At 33.9% G+C, this 24,760-nt stretch overlaps 1 protein-coding gene across 1 annotated transcript; it reads right to left on the minus strand.

Moving 5' to 3' along the window:
* Nucleotides 1–1,133: 1,133 nt before the first annotated feature.
* Nucleotides 1,134–17,511, minus strand: LOC131957485 (uncharacterized). The gene is made up of 5 exons (XM_059322326.1): nt 17,390–17,511; nt 16,408–16,631; nt 11,000–11,195; nt 5,226–5,297; nt 1,134–2,235 (listed from the first exon to the last, which is right to left on the minus strand). Exons 1-5 carry the CDS (start codon nt 17,427–17,429, stop codon nt 2,174–2,176), a joined length of 594 nt encoding a protein of 197 aa, XP_059178309.1. The 5' UTR covers nt 17,430–17,511; the 3' UTR covers nt 1,134–2,173.
* Nucleotides 17,512–24,760: the final 7,249 nt, after the last annotated feature.

Consider the following 24,760-nt stretch of genomic DNA (forward strand, 5'->3'; position numbering starts at 1 on the left):
GATATTATTTTAGGAGTATTAAAAAATACACATTTTTTATTCAATTTTTTAAGGCTTTTAAAAAGATTTTCCAAAAGATTGAAAATGTGTGTGAACATACTTTGTTGTTTGTGTAGAGAACTCATACAACCATTTACTTTAACTCTCACTCGTACACTAGTCCAGCATACAAAAAGTTTAACTTAGTGACAATACGGTACAGTCACAACGCCTCTCCAAACCTTTCCAGTCAAGTCCTAATATATAACTTACACAGAATCTCCGGTAGTATTGTTTGGATCCTGCTATTTCTCAAAATCAGCAACAGCAACATAAAAATAATCTCACACGAGAAGTAGGTGCTTGTTATTTCAATTAATTTGATGCGTAACTTACGCTCAAACAGCAGAAGTAATATTTTTTTACAGCCAATGGAGCTGTCAATAGCAGGACTTATAAAATGTTAGCCCAGGATGAGTTAATTGGAACTTAATTGGAAATTAGATGACCCAGTTTTCAGCACAAGTAAAACCAATATCTCATCCTACCCACTATGGTCAAAGCCCATCTGTGTTCAAAGCCCCGCTGTGGACAAGACCCCTATGGTCAAACTCTCTATGGTCAAAGCACCAGTTGTCAAAGCACCTAAGACTCAGTTTGGGTTACCGTTAAAACTGAATGAAACTTCGGTTTCTATATTTACAGCGAGCTGACGGATGAAGCATTGATGTGTTCAGATCTTGCTGAATCTCCCTGCATGGCAAATAGAAACGGCTCAACAAAGTTTGCAAAGAAAACAAAGGAAACAAAGACAGTACATAAAATCCCCTCCTTTTTCGTTTATTTTATAATCTGCATTGTTTCATTTCAATTTTCCTGATCAATAAAAAGTTTCTTGTCCTAAATTTTCCAATAATATATTTTTTACTATAAGCATATTTTTCCATTTATTGTACAGATTTAAACAAAAATCTTAGATATGGTAGTTTAAAATATTAAAGATAAATAGATACCGCCGGTGAAGCCAATCGGTAGCATACATAGATGAATGAATGTATTTTTTCTTATTTTAGACATTGAAACAATCTAAACTTAAAACACAAATTCTAAAAAGGATCTTGTGTCAAACATTGCTATTTGACCAAATCAAGCTAAAAAAAAAATCTATACAGGATCGTGTCAAACATTACAATTTGACCAAGTCAAGCTAAACAAAAAAAAATTCTATACAGGATCTTGTGTCAAACATTACAATTTGACCGAATCAAGCTAAACTTAAAAAAAAATAATTCTATACAGGATCTTGTGTCAAACATTGCAATTTGACCGAATCAAGCTAAACTTTAAAAAAAAAAATTCTATACAGGATCTTGTGTCAAACATTGCAATTTGACCAAATGAAGCTAAACTTAAAACACAGATTTTAAACAGAATCTTGTGTCAAACATTGCAATTTGACCAAATGAAGCTAAACTTAAAACACAGATTTTAAACAGAACCTTGAGTCAAACATTGCAATTTGACCGAATCAAGCTAAACTTAAAACACAGATTTCAAACAGAATCTTGTGTCAAACATTGCAATTTGACCAAATGAAGCTAAACTTAAAACACAGATTTTAAACAGAATCTTGTGTCAAACATTGCAATTTGACCAAATGAAGCTAAACTTAAAACACAGATTTTAAACAGAACCTTGTGTCAAACATTGCAATTTGACCAAATCAAGCTAAACTTAAAACACAGATTTTAAACAGAACCTTGTGTCAAACATTGCAATTTGACCAAATGAAGCTAAACTTAAAACACAGATTTTAAACAGAACCTTGTGTCAAACATTGCAATTTGAACGAATCAAGCTAAACTTAAAACACAGATTTTAAACAGGATCTTGTGTCAAACATTGCAATTTGATCAAATGAAGCTAAACTTAAAACACAGATTTTAAACAGAATCTTGTGTCAAACATTGCAATTAGACCAAATGAAGCTAAACTTAAAACACATATTTTAAACAGAATCTTGTGTCAAACATTGCAATTTGACCAAATGAAGCTAAACTTAAAACACAGATTTTAAACAGAATCTTGTGTCAAACATTGCAATTAGACCAAATGAAGCTAAACTTAAAACACAGAATTTAAACATGATCTTGTGTCAAACATTGCTGTTTGGGCTGTTCCTCTCAGTGTCTGGCTACAGTCTGATGTTGGCAAGACCTACGGCAAACACAGCTCCCAGATAAATAAGGATTGATTCTGTAAAATATAATGAACAAAAACATGTCGATAACAGAAAGTAAAGAAACGGTTGGACGGTTTTTCATGGCTGATTGATTTCTAGCCAAGGCGTCGTCAACAAACTTTGCTGCGAAGGATCTATGTCTTTTAGATATCACAATGTACTGGTCGGACTTTAAAGCGAATATTTTTAATCGTAGCCTATGTTGTGTCAACTTCATTTCAAACGAAAGACTAAAAAGTTTAAATTAACCCTTCATTTCATGTTGTATCAATTTTGATACAAAGTGAAATAGCCCCCATTGAATCTACACAAATGTTAAAATCTGAGTTTTTAATACGCCATACTCTAGCTTGATCACCTTAGGTCCCAAATTCATACCCGAAACAGACTATAGGTGTGTTTCGTCTCACACAATTCGAGTGTGATTCCGTTTTTTTACACTGATCGAACAGCTCTGATCGAGGTGTTTTTGAGAAAATAATAAAAATTCACAGGCCGTGTTTTTCTTCTTGAAAAAAAAATTCACCAATCTCAGGTGAGTAATTTTACCTAAAAATAAATTGTTTGCATACTTATTCTTTATACTTGTACTGATAATGTCCAATTACGGTATGTAACAGTTTTGATACACTATGCAACGGTATGACCATGACATTAGCTGGGACTACTGTATAGTGACTTTTCTGTAGTATAATAATTAGTTGATAGAACAATTCCTAACATCTAGTAGGTAGACTTTAGTCAACTGTTGGTTCTTACACTAGCTTAGGGTTGTTTTTCTTTCATATTTTTACAATAATAATATGTAAATTATTAAAGAAAAATAGTGTCAAAATCTGTAACAATAGTAACATAGTCAAGCTGTAGACTATTGTATACTAATTTTACTTAGATTTAGCACTTACTCAGTACTATATATATATACAGATGATCAGTGTGCTACTATAATAAGCCTATAATAAGGGGTGTACAGTGTAGTGCTGCTATTGAAGACCAAACAAAGTGTCATAATGTATAACAATAATAATATAGTATTAGACTGATTTTTACTAGTTGCTGCTTAGAATAACTTGCATATAATTCTCTAATCATACTAATTCTTACACAGAGACAGTGTTTGGGTCTAATAAGCTTAGAAAGTAGTATAGTAATTATTATGGAAGAAAAATAGTAATAATATTAGGCATAGGCCTACATACTTAGTAAACTTATTATTTACTTCATACCGGTACACAAACAGTAATGATTACTATAGGCAGTAGTGGTTTACTTATGTTTATAATAGTAATTAAAACTTAATTTATAAATCCATGAAGTTCATGAATGATTAGAGATTGTTTCAGTGCTGACATTGTTTTATTTATTTTTACAGGATCTCTTTTTGTCTAGAGCGTGCGATAAATTGTGTGGCAAAACTGTTCTGAATGAAATAGATGGTAGACTTCAAGGAGAATGTAAATGATAGTGAAGTTGGTGTAATATTTGATTATTCATCTTATGAAGTTACAATCTAATATCTAGGCCTATAGTACATATTGTACTTATTACTTGCAATTATTGTTTTTAAAAAAATGGCATAAAAATATTTGATTGACATTCTTGCATATAGTATTTTACTTGCAAATAAAATCCTAATCCTCTAGTATATAAAAAGTAGCAGTGATACATTATTTTTATTTAAATTATAATTTAATTTGTGCATGCATGAAGATAAAGTAAATAAATCTAGAAATAATATATAGTTTCTTTTAGTAGTGACATTTTTTTTTTACAGGATGGGTAAAGATTCCCACAAAAGAATTTTGTCTGAAATAGAGACTGTATATTTCTTTGGTCACTAATGTCTAATTATTCATCTGTTCATTTACCTGATGTTGAAGGTGTTACTGTAACTGAAATTGAACACTTAGAAAGTGATGTAAAGAGAATATAGGGATTGGTTCGGAGCAAGTAAAGCGGTAGACTTTATTCTGATATACATTCATTAGCTGTAGGCCTACATTTATAAGATGTACATTCATAAGATGTAAGCAGATGCTAGTCCAGCAAAGTGGTTAACTAAAACACATGAATGTTTTCTATTATTTGTGAGGAATAGGAACTGACCAACATAGTTTTTAGTGCAAGGCCTCCCGGCTGTTCAAGATTAACTTATTTCACACCATGGATAAAGACTATCTTAGTATACTGGGTGAAAGGATTTTCTAGATCTACATTGCACAGAGGAATCAAGATAAAGCTTGAAGTCTTTGACATAGCAGAAATAAATCAATCCATTGGCTTCTAACAGTTATGTCTCTGGTTTCGTTGCATAGGAAAAAGTTCTAATAATGGCTAAATATCAGCATTGTAGATATATTCTAATTCCTTTCATATCAACAAGTTTGAGTCATTAAAAACTACTTTGCATTTAAAACAATAACAATTTCAAATTATACTAGATAGGTGTCCTGCTGAGCAAAGTGATGCTGCTTATTGACTTACACAATAAAAAGATGCATGATTACTAAGAAATATGACATAACTGGTAATAGCAATATTGTGAAAAGAAATGTAAATTACTATCTTGTAAATGAATTTTTGATGCTCCAGATTTGGGATGAATAAGTGTTTTACTCAAATTAATAATTACTCAATAAATTTTCAATGATAAGTAAAAAATACTTTTTTGTCAATTTTAACAAATTTTTACCCACCGTTGCATACTGTATCAAATCTGATACATACTGTTATTTTGCAAAATAAACATTATTTGATAAAATAATTCAATTTCCTCATTATTTATGCTCTCTACACACCACAGCCCACCTTGTAAGATTTTAAGTAGCTAATGAAATTGTTGTATTTTAATGTTGTGTTCTGTGATAAGGTTTTAATGTCGTGATATTTAGTGCCGTGTGTTGAGTGATTTTATGCATTTATACATAATAAGCATTTCTATGACTGTTTTCTACTTTTAAATGTGCTATTTACTTTAAAAAAATCTCAATGAATATATGAATACCGGGCTTTAGGCGACGTTTTCCACCCTTTGATTCCAAGCTTGTTTCACGAGGAACATCACGATCCCAGTCATCTGTATACTATTATACAATTACACACACACACAAACATATATATATATATATATATATATATATATATATATATATATATATATATATATATACTATACATATGGATGAGGTGGGCTGAAAGGGGAAAATAGTTTGTGTAATTAGTATAGACCATAGTCCGTTTTTCCAAGCAATTTATTTTTACATGTTACAGTTTCGATTAATCTTTAGTTATTTAATAGTTTCACATTGGAATGTTTACAAAATTATTTGGAAGATAAGAGAGGGGGCATTCTTGAATCGTGTGTAAAGCCATGCAGTTGAAGGTTTCAGGAATGTCCAATGTTTTGTGATATAATACGAACCAGATCCCATATTATCTATAGTAGTTTTTTTTTTATGCCTGGCTTATTAGTTTAAAGTTGTCTTTACGATTAGGTTAAGAATGAGTGTTTTAGTTATACTCTAAACTGGATATAAATAGGTTTATACACCAATGTATTCGATTTTTTAAAACAAAGGTAAGTTAATAAGTATAATACACGAATGGTGTACCCACTACTACCACACATACATCTTTTCAGTTGTTCTAATTAATGTCTAACATTTGGTTTCATGTATAATAATGTGACACAAATGCTTATTATTTTTCTTTTACACATTTGAGTAACAAACTTTGTCATTAGGAAATGGGCAGGTAAACTTTTAAAATCACGTAAATTCTGCATGCAACTGTTATATATATATATATATATATATATATATATATATATATATATATATATATATATATATATATATATATATATATATATATATATATATATATATATATATATATATATATATATATATAAGTGTGTAAATGAAAGTATGACTTTAGTCTGTTGTGGTGGTTTGTCTTTTATGCATTATCACATGAAACTATATGACGTTGATGAGAATACTAAGGAGATTTCTGGAAAAATGTGTTGAAACTTCGGCCTTGTTTACATTTAGATAACTGTTTAGATAAACTAGGTCAAACATCTAAAATTAAACTACTAGAACCGCATTAATGAAACAATTATAAAATGTCTTGTCAGTCTGTGCATAGAACTATATTGCAGAAAAGCGCGCGACGGCTACACCAGTAATAGAAAAACAATAACAGTGTGTCGCTCAAATGAATTTGGTACGGATATTCTGTTGTACATAACTATGAAAACTATCCATATTTAGTAATTTGGGTAAAAATATTCAGTTGCACATAACTATCAAGATTATCCACATGTAGTAATTTGGTAAAAAAAATATTCAGTTGCATATAAATATGAAGACTATCCAAATTTAGTAATTTTGTAAAAGTATTTAGTTGAACACATAAATATGAAGATTATTCAGACTAAGTAACTTGGTAAAGGTATCCAGCTGCACATAAATATCAAGACTATCCACCAGTAGCGTACGCAGGGGGGGGGGGGAGCAGGGGGAGCGGCCGCTCCCCCTCTGGCCATTTTCAGCAAAGTGGCGCCTTTTTGGAAACTTTTTAAACTCAAAGATTTGAACAACGATATTTGTTAAAAAATATTTTTGGTCGGCACATCTATGTAAATCACAAGTTTTCTTTTCATGCAGCAATTAAGCATTATTGTACTAGTCTAGTAGTGTCTACGTTTACAACACCCGACCTCGCTACGCCACTGTATATATGTATGTTTAGGAAAGTCATCTAAAAACTGACGCTATATTCACTCTGAGTTGGTTATCTCCCCCCCCCCCCCCCCCACACACACACTTCACCACCTCAATTGTGTAGAGCAACATTAATGTCACATCTAGGTATACACTGGGTTGGATAATTGACCTAAAGTGACCGGACAGTGGTGAATGAAGTTGAACCCACCCCCCCCCTACCCACCCCGAACTGATCTGTTAAGTACAATTAGAAAAACGCGTAATGATGTACCAAAGTACCATGCCGCCAGAAAATTAGCTTTTTAAACGTAAAATTCTGTGAATATTGTTTTTGCAATTACCAGTAAAAATGTGTGTGATCAATACAGTGATCTAACCCATACCTATCACTATGTTAAAAAATGATCTTTAAAACACACAAAGAAGCAGTAGTTAATTAAAAATATATGATCTGAACTAAAAGACCGAAATTTAGTTAAATGTAGACTGTTATTCCGAATGTTTTTCTATAATAACGAAAAGCGTGGTTTTATACAATCTCTGATTTAAAAAAACTTTCATTATGCTGTAATACTTTGGCATTTATGATGACGATATATTAATTTTTTATTATAGACAAAAAAAAATTGTAAACACGAATAGTGTTAAACAATTTGATTATATTCTAAAGTAACTATTTATTTGTTTTGAAATTTATAATTAAATGTATAGATATATACATATTTATACTAAGAGAGTGATTATTTCCCCTATTTCACTTGTCTTGAATAATTTCCCAGGAATTATTTTGTAAGAAATTTTTTTACAAGAATTACAAAAAAGATTGTGTTACGTTCATTGTTTTTGGTTGTAGTGTGTGTATATTTTTGTTTTGTTTGGATTGATACAATTTTTGTTTTGTCGGCCTACATTGTGTGTTTTTTCTTATTTCTTAAGAGTGCTACTTTCAGTTTATTTTACATCATAGCGAAGTAATAACATACAGCTAATAATATATATATATATATATATATATATATATATATATATATATATATATATATATATATATATAATACACGTATATAGAACGTGTTAAAAATTAGGCGCCTTTTTTTGCTCTTTTCGCTCCCCCTTCAACGAAAACCTGGATACGCCTCTGCTATCCACGTTAGGCAGTATTGGTGTCCCGGTCTATATATAAATAAGAAAAATAGATTACTCCATATTCAGTTAATATATACTTATTGTAATATAGCAATCCCCCCGCGTTTAACTATAGTTAATTATATATGTACATAATGATATTTAAAGAAAATCTTTTTTTCATTGCATATATAAAAGCTTGTTATTATAAATGCTGTAAAATGTAATTTATTTTATTTATAAACAAATCTCATAACTAAACACTTTCACAACAATCGAGCGTACCAAATAGATCTATATGTAAATGCTCGATACTATATAATTATTTTTTTTAGTCTTCGTTACAATTAACTAAGCAAGTTGTATTTTCTGTTGTATTTTGTGTTGGATTCAACATGTTTAGTGTTGTGCGTTGTGCGCTATGTTAAACTAACTTGAAAGCGTCCTTGGTTGCTAACCAGAACATGGCCACCTCACCTGGACCTACGATTGGGCAATTTTTTTCTGCTTTGTTCGAGAGACCACCTTAACATTAAGTTTAAAAATAATTATCACGCGAAAGATGGCGTTTTTTTCGCGTATTTTAAGCTATCTGAAGATGACAAAGCTATTTTTGGCAGAATTTTTTTTTTTAAATTTGCTTCCGACCATGGAGGTCAAACGGAAACATGGGTATAGTTTGAGTTGTTTAAAAACTTTAAATAAAGGACTGTTAGGTGTCTAAATGGCACTGTAAGGTAGAGTATTATTAGATTGATCGTTTAGTGAAAAAATATTGTAATTATTTTGAATCCATTTTAAGAAATCGGCATCCAAAAAAGGTCACTGAAAGCACGTAATTTTTTATTGTGACGTCATCGCTATTGTTACGGAAGCTGTACAGTAGTATCCTCTCGCTGCTTATTTAATTGTATTTTCTTTTCACTTGACACTCTTTTTCAGCTTATTTTGCTAGCGTAATTAGACTAATTAAGCCTAATTATGGATATTTCACCTTGCTTTTGGATTATACTATGACTCTAAAACCACAACGATCTGTTATTTTTTTATTTTTTTGTTGTTCCCTGGAATTAGATCTAGTAGAGAGCGTTGGTCTTTGTGTGCTTATTTAGGCCTAATTATTTGTTTTCAAATTTGTTATAGCTTAATTAATTTGTCTTAATTCTTATTGATTTCATAAACTTTAATTAGGCTAATTATAATATTATTTGCACCAGTAGCGTAGCGAGGGGGGGGGGGTGTGGGGGACATATGTCCCCGGGCGCCGACCTTAGGGGGCGCCAAAATGGGTTGGAAAAATAAATTGAAGGGTTGAGGGGGGTGCAAATCAAAATCTCGAGGGGGGGGGGGGTGCAAATCGAAAAGTTTGACCCCGGGCGCCAGGAAGGGTCGCTACGCCTCTAATTTGCACTGGTCTTCGTTGATACATTTATTAGGCTTAATAATGTTAATATTAAAACGATTTTAGAGGCCTGATAAATTAAATAATTTTAGCGTTGGGTCTAAGTTTATATTACTAATTAGTACTTAGTAAACCAAGTACGCATGGACTTGGACATGTGTGCTGTGCCCGCGCTGTGGCGGGCGATGCCTCTCTCGCTGAAAAACCAGCGCGAGCGAGCGAGTCGTGTGACACACGGGGTCTGTGTCGATGTTTGGAATGCATAGGCATAGGCCTAATTCTCGCTCTCGGGTGATTAATTTTAATGCGCTGACATTTGAAAAATCAAATAGACACACATCTTAATTAAATACATTTAATGTGAACTTTATATTAATCTAGACCTACAATACTAATTATAACTTGGGATAACAAAGTACTTGGACTAGATTTAGCGCATGCTCACACTGTGCTGTGAGTTTTCTCTCGCTGGTTGACAAAAGAACGCAGGCGGGCTAGCGATGTTTGTAATTTGCATATATCTTCGCTCACAGGCGATCATTTTAATGCGATTGGCCTCTTTTTATTTTATAGGCCTAATTAAGTGTATTTGATAGGCTAACTTTTCTGGTTGACAAAACTAAGCGAGCGAGATGTCTGTCACGCGCACTGCCCGTGACGCTGTTTAGAATGTATTTCTCGCTAACTTGATGAATTTGAATGCTATTGCAGTGTTTTTTAAAATAAATCAAATACTTACAAATCTTTACATTTTAAACTGAGCATAGACAAAACTTTGTAAATAACACACCTGTCCCAAGTCAAGTGAGAGAAGAGGGTTAGATTAATTTTACAATGACATCGCTATATTTTATGAATTGCCCTAATTAAGCATTGCTAAAACACTTACACTAGTTAATAAAACATGCATGGGATTGAATATCTTTAAAAAGATTAGATCTATACTGTATATTCTTAAACATGTTTTTCATTAATTTGGGTTTAGTTTTCCTTTTTAAACACCCTTCCATTTAAAAAAAAAATTAAATAAAAATATTTAAAAATTCTAGAACTAGATCTAGATCTAATTCCATTATGTGATTTTTTATTCTGACGAAGACAGTGTCCATACGAATAGAAATGTGGTAATAAAATCAAATGTACTGTGCATATTCTGCTAAAATCAAATCAGCTGCAAGGTCCATCCTGCAGAGTTCTCCTCTTCAGACAGGCACATGGTTGTCACGGATCTTTTTGATTTGCAAAGTTGGGAGTGGCCAATTAATATAAATAAGTAATTAAGCTCCAGATGAGTTTATTATCAACAAAATAAGTATTTGATAGATTTAAGATTGATCTTTAGTTTTCGTTGGTAATGTTTAACTCGAAAAATAACGAAATTTCAAAGTTAGTGAGCCTCCCTAAAACCGTTTTGCTTTGCTTTTTTTTTCTGGCCTGTGAATACACAGTATAGGGAATATAGGCAATTTGACCACATTTAATCATAACACATTTAAAAAAAAAACAACTAATTGTTACCTGGATATTTAGTAATATCAAAGGTGTTGCTAATTGATACACCGAGATTAAATACCAAACGATAGTGTTTTGCATAGTCAAAATTGACTGGACGAATTGAAAAGTAGTATGGATTCCCTTTGAGGCAATTACACTCATCGCGAATATCGGGTCCACAAATTTCTTTAGGGTTACACACACTCCACATCACGCATTGCTGAAAAAATGGTGGTTGAAAAAAAGGTCAAAACTTAAAGAAACGAGTTACACAAACCGAAAATAATTTTCTAGCTATTTAGTAATAGATATACGAGTATGTCTGTATAAATTTAGATACCCTCTATACCAGGGGTCGGCAACCTTTTGAGACGGAACAGCCAAAAGTAACAATTTACAAAATTTTCCAGGTTTTAAAGAGCCACTAACATTTTTATTTCAATGTTTGGTATTTGATTAGGATTATGTAAACAAGTTTAATTTTTTAATTTAAAATAAATAGCTATAAATATGAAATAATATTTATTCATATAAAAACATACAAATGTTTCGCACAAAACATATTAAATTATTTTAGCTAGCTCTGCTATGATAAACTTAGTTATCAAATAATATAATTATATGACTATCCCAATCCACTTGTTTGTTGTTAAAATTGACAACGAAAATTAGCCCACTTCTGATTGCTCTAGAGATCTGAAATTCGGCATGCAGGCTATTTTCGCCTAACAATTTCAGATGCAATCATAAAAACTAGTGATTAGAGACCTAAATTAGCTTAATTAAATTACGCCCCTAGGACCCTAAAATTGAGGACATGATTTCTCAAACACGTACTAGTAATAATAATATCCCGCACTTGTATACACATTTTATTAGGCGTTCACTTTGTGTGTGACGGAGTTCGAATCCGAGTTCAAGTCAGTAGACCGTCCCTGAGTCCACCCAACTCTGATGGGTACCTAACTCCTGTTAGGGAAAGTAAAGGCGGCTGGGCATAGTGCTGACCACACTATCTCTTCATATGCCGAGGTCACAGAAACAAGTGAACTCTACTTCACTTGCCCCATAGACCGTCAGGTTTGAAAGAGAAACTTTTCAGTTGGTGTGCAATTCTTTTTTTTTTTATTACCACGTTTTTTAAAATGTTTTACAGTCTAATGCTTAAGGTGGGTGGAGAATCGACAGTTAATCTGTTCGAGGAGGGATGGACGGTGGGCCAACTACCTAAAAGCATTCAAAAACCTTTTGATCCTTTTTATTTTGATAAAAAATCCTCTAAATTTTTATGTATTTAAAAACACTTAGTCAAGTCATACTTAATCAAGTCATTAGATAAAGTAGAAAATAAACTATATAAAAAACTTTTTAAACACCACGTTTTTCATGTGTAGCAACGGACTAAAAAGTAGAAAATAAAATACTTAAAAAAAACTTTTAAAAAAAAACACGTTTTTCTTGTGGACTAAAAACTAGAAAATAAATTTTTCTTCCGACCCTAGGGGATCTACCAATGACTGCTTGTAGATTTTGTGCTTCCTCGAGCTGTGCAGGTTCTTGTGATGACTGTTCATACATTTGATGACAAAAAACGTGGGTCGGGCAGATTTATGATTAAAGCGAAAAGCACACAACTCACGAAATTTGGAAATTTGATGGTGAACGTACCCACGTTTTTTGTCATCAAATGTATGAACAGTCATCACAAGAACCTGCACAGCTCGAGGAAGCACAAAATCTACGAGCAGTCATTGGTAGATCCCCTAGGGTCGGAAGAAAAATTTATTTTCTAGTTTTTAGTCCACAAGAAAAACGTGTTTTTTTAAAAAAGTTTTTTTAAAGTATTTTCTTTTCTTTACTGACATCACCCCTCAGGAGGTGTCTCCCATTAGCCAGGCAGGCCTCAAAAGGCAAACTCCGACTAACTGGCTAGAATATCGGTTTGATTACCGTGAATCGGTCGCTTCTGTCCTTTGGTTCTCACCAGGCTTATCTTCCACCCCACATAACCTAGGGTAAACTCGTACCCCACAGTCCACTACCTAACTCAACCGTAGGAAGCTAACAACTAAAAAACTACGTCACTCAGGTCATATTAACGATTACTGACAGTTAGGGAAATGAATTTTGAATAAAATAACATTCCCCACTTAAAGACGTTCGAAAAAGTCGGCACTTGGGAAGTGGCAAGTATTGCACTGCTGTGGGGCTGGGCTTGGTGCCCAATCTGCAGTCAGCTATCCGAATACTCTCTACTCCCACCTATTCTCATTGTTCGCTGATTAGAGTTTTTATTATGTTTAAAGTTGTGTTTCTTTACAGTATATAATTTGTTATGGGTTTTGAAAATAAAATGATACAATAATTTCTAATATTTGTGCATGGAACTTGAGAGCCGCCACTTGACATCAAAAGAGCCGCATGCGACTCGCGAGCCGCAGGTTGCCGACCCCTGCTCTATACTATTAATTCGTTATATCTTGTTAGTTATTGTTACGTACTATGTATTTTATATATATATATATATATATATATATATATATATATATATATATATATATATATATATATATATATATATATATATGAAAAACATATCTGTAAAGGACTATGACTTGAATGTTTAGTAAGCAGCATATACATGGCATTGACGGGTTTTGGAAATATATTACTTTTCGAATCAACCCTAAGCACAACCAACCAAAAACATAACATAAACACAAAAAGAAACGCAAACATAACCAAAACGGAAACATAACGCACAAAAACGATAACAAAAACGCAAACACAATCACAAGCTTAACGATAACAGAAAAGTAACATAAACGTAAACAAAACTACAACGCAATTTAACGCTAATTTAAAAGCAAACATAAACACAAACCCAAACGCAAACGCAAACGCCCACATAAACACAGACACAAAGTCAAACACAAGCTCAAACCTAAAGGCAATCACTAACGCAGAACATAAACACAAACTTTAATGCAAAAATTTAATTAGCCAGGATGCCAAAATGAACAATGCTGGGGCGCCGGCCGAACCGCCTGATATGTCTTAGTAAACGACTATATTACCCCATTTTATCCATAGGGATATTGAATTCACTAAAGCGAACATAGGCGCTATAGAGCTCACATGAAGGCCCGGGGCGTCAAATATTGAAAACTACAAACTCGATATAATATTTATATATGAAATTTCGTCAACCTAACTGAAACGGAACTCAAGTTATCGAGTTTACATACACACAGATGGAGTGTTCTAATCACTTCCTTGGAGTGTTCTGATCAACTCCCCAAAGTTTGATGGCGATCGGATGAACGGTGTGAGACAGCAATCGACTTTTATATACCGTATATAGAGAAAAAACAAATCGCGCCCTGCCTGGGCGCGCCCAGCCTGGGCGCGCCCTTGCGAATTTGAAATTTTTGGATCGCAGAAACCTCCCCAGGTGTATTCTCAACAACTTCCCAAAGTTTCATGGTGATCGGATGAAAGGTGTAGTAACGCATAAAAGACAGACAGACAGATAGGCCTACACAGACGCACATACATTGTTTTATATATGTACTAGCGTACCCGACCCCCGCGCGTTGTCGCGGGGATAGAAGAAAGTTTGACGAAATACATTAGGATTTCACCAACGCATGATCAATTATATGTTCTTAGACGCGTGACCTTCTTTTCTAAAAATGAGTTATTTAAATGTAAACAATGCCTGTTCTTGGATCATAAATATCAGGACACGGGTTTACCTACACTACCGCATGAAAACCTTGAGTGTACATTAATAACTCACCGAAATAATATGGTAGAACACACTTCGATGACCGCCTCTGTGTCAGAGACGTAGAGGGGCGCTCTCAGGGCCCCCACCCCCTGATTACACTACCGCATAGGCGCGGCGTACGGCCCCTGGCTCCTTAAAAATAACAGGCGCCATCGGCCAAATAGCATCCTGTTAATAATGACGCAGATTTCGTCATTCGCTAAAGTGCCATAAATGAACAGGATTTTTTTCTTTAACACGTAAACAAATTATTTGACGTGTTTTAAATATCAGTGTGACTGATGCAATATGCTAGCGTTACTAATGGTCTATTATTAGATGCTCGATCTCAATTTCTGACTGGATTTTCTAATAATAGATGCTTATTGCATCATTCGCAAAGTGACGAAACTCTACAGTAGGCTCCTCATATTCAGAAAGTTATTTTTTCATCTTTCGCAAAGTGACGAAACTGTACAGAAGGAATTCCTCGCGTTACAAAGTTTTTTAGAAGCCTGTTGTAGTTTTACCGCTAAATATAGTAGTAGTAGTACCCCTTACTCGCTATGCAAGACGCTCGATTAACGGATGCCAAGTGCCAACATAGTCGCTCTAAAACTCTGGGCACCAAACCTTGTATTGACGAAAGCTGTACCCTATATGGCGCCGCCCATAAAAAGCTTTAGTTTTCTTTTTCGCAGAAATATTCTCGGGAGTATTCTCATCTACTCCCTAAAGTTTCTTGGCACTCGGATGAACCGCATCCGAGTTTTATTTTTATATACCGTGTATAGAGAAAAAAAATCGCTCCCCCCGGGGGCGCCACCCTTGCAATATTACACAATGTTTTTTGCAGAACCCTACAATTGAGTGATCTAATTATCTCCCCAAAGTTTCGTGGTACACGGATGAACAGTGTGAAACCGAAATTTTATAAACCGTATATAGAGAAAAATCGCACCCTCCCGTGGCGCCGCCCTTCGAAATTAAAAATGATTTTTACAGAACCCTTCCCTAGAATTTTATGATGAACTCCCCAAAGTTTCATGCCTATCGGATAAACGGTGTCACTGCAATCCATTTTTATTATTTTTATATACCGTATATAGAGAAAAATCGGACCCTCCCGTGACGCCGCCCTTGCGAAATTAAAAAATATTTTTTTACAGAACCCTTCCCTAGAGTGGTATAATGAACTCCCCAAAGTCTCATGGGTATCGGATGAACGATGCCAAACCAAAATCGACTTTTATTTTTATATACCGTATATAGAAAAAAAAACAAATCACGCAGTGTCGGGGCGCCACCCCTGCGAATTTGAAATTTTTTTTTCGCAGAAACCTCCCCAGGAATATTCTCAACAACTTCCCAAAGTTTCACGGCGATGTGATAAGAGGTGTGGTAATGCATAAAAGACACACACAGACACACAGACATACATTGCTTTATATATATATATATATATATATATATATATATATATATATATATATATATATATATATATATATATATATATATATAATTTTTTAATAAAAATTTAATATTTTGTTTATAAACTACAAATAGTAATAAAGGTGAAATAGCCAATCCTTAGAAACAAATGAATACGTTTAACAAAAAATATATTACGCAAGTCTAGAAAACTCTAAATACTAACATAGTCCCATTCAGAGAAATATCCATCTCCACCACAATCTTTAACATTCTTGCTACGGCAGTATTCAACTAAAAGAATGCCACAATGATAATCGTGCGGGTATTGCTTGAAAGGGTGCCAAAAATAACCGTACAACCGCCCCGTGTAGTTACAATACGAATGTATGCAATCTCGCTCAAAGCCAAGTATTATAGCTCTAAAAGAATCATTTCGACACTGGATTGCTGTATAAACAAGAAGAAAGACGTTATTGATTATCCCAGAAATTAGACAAATGTGGGTATTTAAAAACAGATGCAAATTAGTATATAATTAATGTAGGCCCCTATAGTCCACGTTTCACCACTAGGTATATTGTAATTGTATTTTTAAGTTAAGCTAATACACAACACATTTCAAGTTCAGACCTTCCAGCAGAGGCGTAGCGAGGGGGGCTGGGAGGGGGGGGGGGGGGTCGGGGGGGACATATATTCCCGAGCGCCGACCTTAGGGGGCGCCAAAATGGGTTGGAAAAATAAATTGAAAGCTTGAGGGGGGAAGGGCGTAAATCGAAAATTGGAGAGGGGGGGGGGGGGGAGAGGGTGCAAATCGAAATCTTGAAGGGGGGTGCACATTGAAAGTTTGAGGGGGGGGGGGGTTTAAATCGAAATTTTGAAGGGAGGGGGTGCAAATTGAAAGCTTGTCCCCGGGCGCCGGGAAGGGTGGCTACGCCTCAGCCTTTCAGGAAGAAATAGCAAATACATTAAGCACAGACTTATCAGGAAGAAATAGCAAATAAATTAGGTTCAGATATACAAGGAAGAAATAGCAAATAAATTAGGTTCAGATATACAAGGTAGAAATAGCAAATAAATTAGGTTCAGATATACAAGGAAGAAATAACACCATTAAGTACAGACTTACCAGGAAGAAATAGCAAAAAAAATAATTCAGTACAGACTTACCAGGAAGAAATAGCAAAAAAAAAAAAGTACAGACTTACCAGGAAGAAGTAGCAATAGAACCATTAAGTACAGACTCATAATGCTCGAGGTTCAGTGTTTGACCCCTTGCTTGTGGGGCCTGTACCAGCAATTCAACACGTCACAAATACAATGACGAAGATGCCTGGATGTCGTATTGTGGATAGACAAAACAGATGGAAAAAGAGTACTCAAATGCTTGAAGAATGATAAGGGCTAGGGCTAAGTGCCAGAGCCTGGTTGAGTTATTTCATTGTAGGGATAACAACACTGGTAACATAGGGATAACAACACTGGTAACGTAGGGATAACAACACTGGTAACATAGGGATAACAACACTGGTAACATAGGGATAACAACACTGGTAACATAGGGATAACAACACTGGTAACATAGGGATAACAACACTGGTAAGACAAATGTTACGAATACCAACACGGACAGCACCAATGTTACGAATATGTTTAGGTGAAACATCGATTTCTATTTCAGTGTTGTGAATTATAGGAGCATCCCCAATCATAGACCTAAAATGATCCTTAACGTAAGTAAACTCTAACCATAGCACTCAACGTAACACGTTTTTAAAGATAATTTAAAGCTTTTAGTTGTCTTTAATGACAGAGTTAAAATGATAAACAACAGTAGCAGATTATTTGATGCTATCTTCAATTACAGACACCTACCTACAATGTATGGGAGTTCCTTGTATACAAACTAAAGAAAATAACATTGTAAGTCTGGCGGTAGAGTAAGATTTTACCCTGTATGTAGGGATAGTTTTGTTCGGTCATCTACCTCGGTACATTTAGGGATAGTTTTGTTAGGTCCTCTACTTCGGTGTATGTAGGGATAGTTTTGTTAGGTCCTCTACTTCAGTATATGTTGGGATAATTTTGTTAGGTCCTCTACCTCGGTGTATGTAGGGATAGTTTTGTTAGGTCCTCTACCTCGGTTTATTTTGGGATAGCTTTGTTAGGTCCTCTACTTCGGTGTATGTAGGGATAGTTTTGTTAGGTCCTTTACCTCGGTACATTTAGGGATAGTTTTGTTAGGTCCTCTACTTCGGTGTATGTAGAGATAGTTTTGTTAGGTCCTCTACCTAGATATATGTAGGGATAGTTTTGTTAGGTCCTATACCTCGGTAAATTTAAGGATAGTTTTGATAGGTCCTCTACCTCGGTGTATGTACGGATAGTTTTGTTAGGTCCTCTACCTCGGTGTATGTAGGGATAGTTTTGTTAGGTCCTCTACCTCGGTGTATGTACGGATAGTTTTGTTAGGTCCTCTACCTCGGTGTATGTACGGATAGTTTTGTTAGGTCCTCTACCTCGGTGTATGTACGGATAGTTTTGTTAGGTCCTCTACCTCGGTGTATGTAGGGATAGTTTTGTTAGGTCCTCTACCTCGGTGTATGTAGGGATAGCTTTGTTAGGTCCTCTACTTCGGTACATTTAGGGATAGTTTTGTTAGGTCCTCTACTTCGGTGTATGTAGAGATAGTTTTGTTAGGTCCTCTACCTAGATATATGTAGGGATAGTTTTGTTAGGTCCTATACCTCGGTGTATGTAGGGATAGTTTTGTTAGGTGCTCTACCTCGGTGTATGTAGGGATAGTTTTGTTAGGTCCCCTACCTCGGTTTATGTAAGGAGAGTTTGGTCAGTTGCATGCCCAGACGTCTAAAGGGTTCCTTACATGAGTACTTGTATCTTCCTAATACAATTTTTTCAAACTAAAGTTATTAATGGAAATAAACATATTTTAAAAAGTATGTATATTACAATATTAAGTTTAATACTAAAATACGCAATGGCTATGAAACGGATGTTTATGTTTTACAAAAGTAGATCTATATCATGAAAGTATAATCGATTTTCAACTGAAAGATGTGTATTTAATTTCTGAAAATATTTCGTTTTTAATAAATTTACCTTTGTTATTTACGTGTCCAATTGAATTTGCTAGTCTAATAGTCTAATTTCGGAATTTATATTTGAAAAAACCTCACCTTTTTAAACGAATTTAACAAAGACCACGATCTTGATCTAAATGTTGTTTGCTCAGAACTATTTGTGAGATTTCCGGAATTTTTATGAACAGATCAACGCGCAAGTTTTAAACGCGCAACATTGTATCTTGCCAAATAGCAGAAATTGGTCTGATTATTATTTTTGACATGGACGAAGAAAATATCTTTGTAAACTTTTAATCTGAGAAGTCTTACATTTTCAAAAAATGTTAAGTTTGAAAGCATTTTAAAATGTTTAAAAATGTATCTAGGCTACACGTTTTGAATATATTGCGTGTGAAATTCATTTTAAACGGTTCTGTAATCAAGAGCATCATTACTTTTATACTATTCCTGTAAATATTTTGGCTTTTGTCTGTTGGAATTGTTTGATATATCGTTTAGAATTTTCGGTCTTTAATAAAAGATTGATTCTTTTGGCAAATTTTTAACCCCTCCCTTCATTGTAACAGAGTCACAAATTGCGTCACAATCCTGCCTCACATTCCAATTTACAAATTAGTCTAAGTTTTAACCACTTTTATTGCCACCCGTTGACCAATTAAAATTGGTATCAACTTACAGGTAAATAAATGTAGCTTTTAATTAATTATTAAAAAAAAAGTTATTTTCAACAATATAGTAGTATCACCACATACTATGTAAAAATATGCCACATACGCGTACATGTGTGTGTATAAGCTTTAATCACTGCGGACTTAATAGTAACAATGTTTAACTTTAGTCTGTTAATAATACAGTTGGGCGTAGCATTGTTTTCTCTATAGTTAGCACGTTTATGTCATGGTGTCCCCCACACCTTCTTGTAATAGTTGTCGATTTGTACATAACAGACTCTTTAACTTTAATTAATCATTAATGGAACACACTACGTGCAATGAACAGAGGCGTAGCGACCCTTCCCGGCGCCAGGGGACAAACTTTTCGATTTGCATCCCCCCTTCAAGATTTCGATTTGCACACCCCCATCAAACTTTCGATTTGCACACCCCCATCAAACGTTCGATTTGCACACCCCCTCAAGATTTCGATTTGCACCCCCCCCCCTCAAGATTTCAATTTGCACCCCCCCCCCCCTCAAACTTTCGATTTGCACCCCCTTCAACCTTTCAATTTATTTTTCCAACCCATTTTGGTGCCCCCTAAGGTCGGCGCTCGGGGACGTATGTCCCCCCCCCCCCCTCGCTACGCTACTGGCATTGAACAGTGTGTTCCTAATCTGTAAACAACACCGTATTATGATCGCTAAGTCATAATCAATAGCGTGTTTAATGTATTTAGCTTTACCTTAACCCCGACAGCGAAAGCGATATAAACAAAGCCTCTTACATCAATGTATTATTCAAACGTCTGTATCTAAGATAAGATAAGATTTCATGCTGATATAGCCACCAAAACCTTAACTCTGATCATTGAATTAAATAATAATAGTCTCCTATATCTAGTTTAGCCATCGCACCTAAGCAAGCAGCTAACATCGGCAGCAATTTATTTTTAAATACGTATTATTCTAATGGATAACATTAATAAGCGGTCATCCATTTATTGCGTCCACAAAAATTTTGAATTTTACACCCCCAACCCCATGTGGACGTCCAAATAAATTGAGTAAATTTCTAAATTGTTTATTCAATAACATATAATGAGTACCCTTGCTATGCTATAAATTAATCATGTAGTATAGGGATTTTATATTTTCGTTGACATCTATTACTAAGCCTAAATATTAAAAGTAGAAACCAGATATTATTGAAAAAATAAGTATATTTTAAACGACTTAGTGTAAATTAGTCCTTATATGATAAGCACTTGGTTTATTTAAATGTTGTTTTGCCATATCAATCAAAAACTGCAAAGTATTAAATGTTTATTTTTGTATTTAATGTGATTTTTTTCTGCACTCGTAGATGACTTACAATCTTAACAATCAAAACATTTATAAGGCGCGGCCTCCTCGGGTTCATGACCTCTATCTCTGTTTACTTTATTTCTCGTTTTATAACAAAAAATTACTCATTGCAAAAGGCGTGGTCAGGGTTCATGTAAAGTCTAGAAAATGTCTAGAAAAGTAAATGTTAGACTTTTGTAAGTCTGGAAAACCACTAGTTTTCGGGCTGGCTTAACTAAACATCTGGAATATGTTAGGAATTAAATTTTAGAAATAAAACTTTTCCACGATGTTCGTTAGTCGGCAGCGTGTAAACTTACCGTGTGAATGTGCTAAGACTATCTAAAAGTGTACTTTATCGAAAGGGTGATTGCGCATGGACTTTGTGTACCTATCGATTTTACAAACAATTTTTCATCAAAGTACTCAGAGGTTGCAGGCAGTCATAAGCTATTTTCATCAAAGAGGGGGGGGGGGGGGGGGCTTAGTGGGGCAATAGAATGAACTGTTTGATGTCCTGTCTATTAACGACGATATGGGTTGGGGTAAAATTCGGCTAATTAACGTGACGTCATAATACTGAAACTAAAGGACACTTATCGTTCCACGTGTTTCTATAACAAACCACTTCTCCCCATCACCCCTCTTTTTTTCGTAGTCGCGCTGACAGTGAGCCCTACACACCTGAAAGGGCGAGCACATTCTACATGCGCCGTTATTTGAATAAGGCCGATTCTAACAGGAAAAATATGCGCATAGCTCTACAATTACCTTGTTTTTCTTGTCATCTACGTGTTCGCTGTTTAGGCCTATGTTTTGTCTTAATGGGACAGGGATTAACACGATAAATACTTAAATAGTAGATTCTAGATTCAAATAGGCTGCTAAAATAGATTTAAAAAAATATATTATACTTAACTTAGAGCATTTTGCTAGCTATATTATATACTAGATCTATAAACTAGCATAAACCCTCAACCCTTGACGCAACTGCTCGACCACTCGACCACACGGTACATTTAGTTTTGTCAGAAGAATAAAGCTAAACACAGTAATTGATCCCATAGCGCAGCTATAAAAGAATAGAGTGAGTCCATCGTTCAGCTATTAATAGTATTTGATTTGAGCCCAATGCGCAGATATTTAAATCATTGTGGGACGTCTTGGAGGGGCTAATCAAGTCAACTAAAGGATCTTAGCTATTTGTTTTATATTTTTAACAATTTGTTTCATTGGTTTCATAGAAACCTTCGATTTATTTATTCAAATATAATAAATAATTAAATTGATGGTGTTCATGTTTGAGAATATGATTTTTAAAATGGGATGTGAGATGTATAAACATATTGTTACCACCCAGTATTTGTTTACTATTTTTTCTTAGAAACTATCCACCTTATTTATAAAAAGAAAAATTTTAAGATTTTATAACTTATTTATTAAATCCCAGTTATTAAAACTCCCTTTAAATACGAATTGTTTCAGCATCTTTCGTCTTGTAATATACTTACTAATGCATGGAGATACTTGTAACAATGGATCCAAGTTGTATGATTCAGGAACCACAACCGATAAAATATTAACTCATGAAAGTTTTTTACAAAGTTATCTAACATGCTCATTTGATACTTGGATCCGTGGATGACATTTTAATTGACAGAAATAAAAGAAGTCACTTTTCCCCAAACAGTATTGAGTACCTGTTTTAGCTGCCACTGCTCTGGTAAGATCGAAGTTAAAAATGTTTACCTCTAGTGCAAGCTGGACACAACTAAAATATTACTGTAAACAAAAAAACAACAACCTCAGTTTCTTTACTTAAATGAGAACAATGCACGAAGCATCAAATATAATGTAAGCCCTGCTCTATTTAGTTTCAATTTCTGGGCCTAACTCCGGTAGTTAAGACTAGAGACATTATGGTGTGCCTATTCTCAGACTTATTTACTGAAGTGTTTCCAGGCAGATTTTCTTTAAGAGATTTTTCTTTAACAGATGCCATCATAAGATGATGATGCCGTTACTTGATATTGTCGTAATATGATGTCATCTTTAGCACTAGGATACAATCCACATTTTGATCTATTGCACACTCTGTTTGTCTATTTTATAGTTCAAAAGTCACAAATTTTAACTCATTTCGTTGTTTTTTGTTTTTTTTTTTCATTTTTTTCCCATTTTTTTTTTACATATCCTACTCTGCTGTGTGTTTTTAAACTAGTAGAAAATTGTTCAAATAACACTTAAAACGTCAACAAAATATCAATAATGTATCACCTAGACAACACTAAAACATCTGTAAAACATCAATGAAACAACACTAAAACATCAATAAGGCATTATTTTCATATCTTTTAGATTTCACTTATAGAGAATTTATGACATAATGTTTTTTACGATATATATATATATATATATATATATATATATATATATATATATATATATATATATATATATATACATATATATATATACAAATTCCATTTTGTTTGGGGGGGGGGGGGCAGTACTGGAAAAAACTCTGATTACATAAAGGATGTACGACATATATTACATCAGAAAGAAAACAATGGATGAGATTTAAACTAAAGCTATTTTTTTTATATAAACTGTACTTTCACAATTGTATTTGGCATTTAGAAATGTTTTGAAAAATGAAAAACAAACAGCATCAACTAATTATTACCTAAGAAAGCTTAAATGTGATGAATCTATTACATAAAGGATGTACGACATCGGTCATATCGGAAAGAAAATTATGGATGAGATTTAAACTAAAGGTATTTTTTGTTATATACTGTAAATTCACAATTGTATTTGACGTTTAGAAAAACAAAAACGGAAAAATAAATCCAACTAAATTGATCTGACAAAAAATTAAAATGTATGCTAAATTTAATTATGTGATTTAATAAAGTAAGCTGTTGGTGAAATAGAGTAGAATAGTAGGGCGTAAATTGATAAATGTTCTGTTTAATCGATGGGTGAGCCAATGTTGATAGATTTACAATAAGCCGTGTTCTAGTGGCCTGACTAGACACTCCTGGGTTTGGTTCTAGACTTCAGTATGTAGACGTAAGGAAACACCACAACGTTTAGTAGGTGTTAGAAACCGACAAAGAACAAGTTAGCCGTTAAGGCAATTTTCAATGTGCAGGAACCTATACAATTATTCTTTGTATATGTATGCAAGAAATCATATGATATGAAAAATATTGATTTATGTTTAAGCTTTAACGGTGGAGGATTAATGGGTTAATTCCTAACATAGCCTACATTTAAAAAAACAACTAATCATAACTTTCATTAAATAAAAAATAGGCCTATATGGAATCAAGTTAACAAAAAAAAAATAAACAACCAAGTTATTACTCAAACACAAACAATACAAAAATGGTCTAAACCTAACACATTAACCAAACGTGCCATTGGGATAGAATTTAGAAAAATCAGGCTATTCAGACATCGTT

Source organism: Physella acuta, unplaced genomic scaffold (genome assembly GCF_028476545.2).
Source record: "Physella acuta isolate Inbredline_101_S28 unplaced genomic scaffold, ASM2847654v3 ptg001249l, whole genome shotgun sequence".
NCBI classification, from domain to species: Eukaryota; Metazoa; Mollusca; class Gastropoda; family Physidae; genus Physella; species Physella acuta.

Excerpts from the sequence above, each read along its gene's own strand:
- LOC131957485 (XM_059322326.1), bottom strand. The coding sequence starts at position 17,429 with ATGAGTCTGTACTTAATGGTTCTATTGCTACTTCTTCCTG. Across the intron at positions 5,298-10,999 it reads TGATATTACTAAATATCCAG|ATGACTGGGATCGTGATGTT; the intron begins GTAACAATTAGT and ends AATAGTATACAG. Across the intron at positions 2,236-5,225 it reads AAAACGTCGCCTAAAGCCCG|AATCAATCCTTATTTATCTG; the intron begins GTATTCATATAT and ends TATATTTTACAG.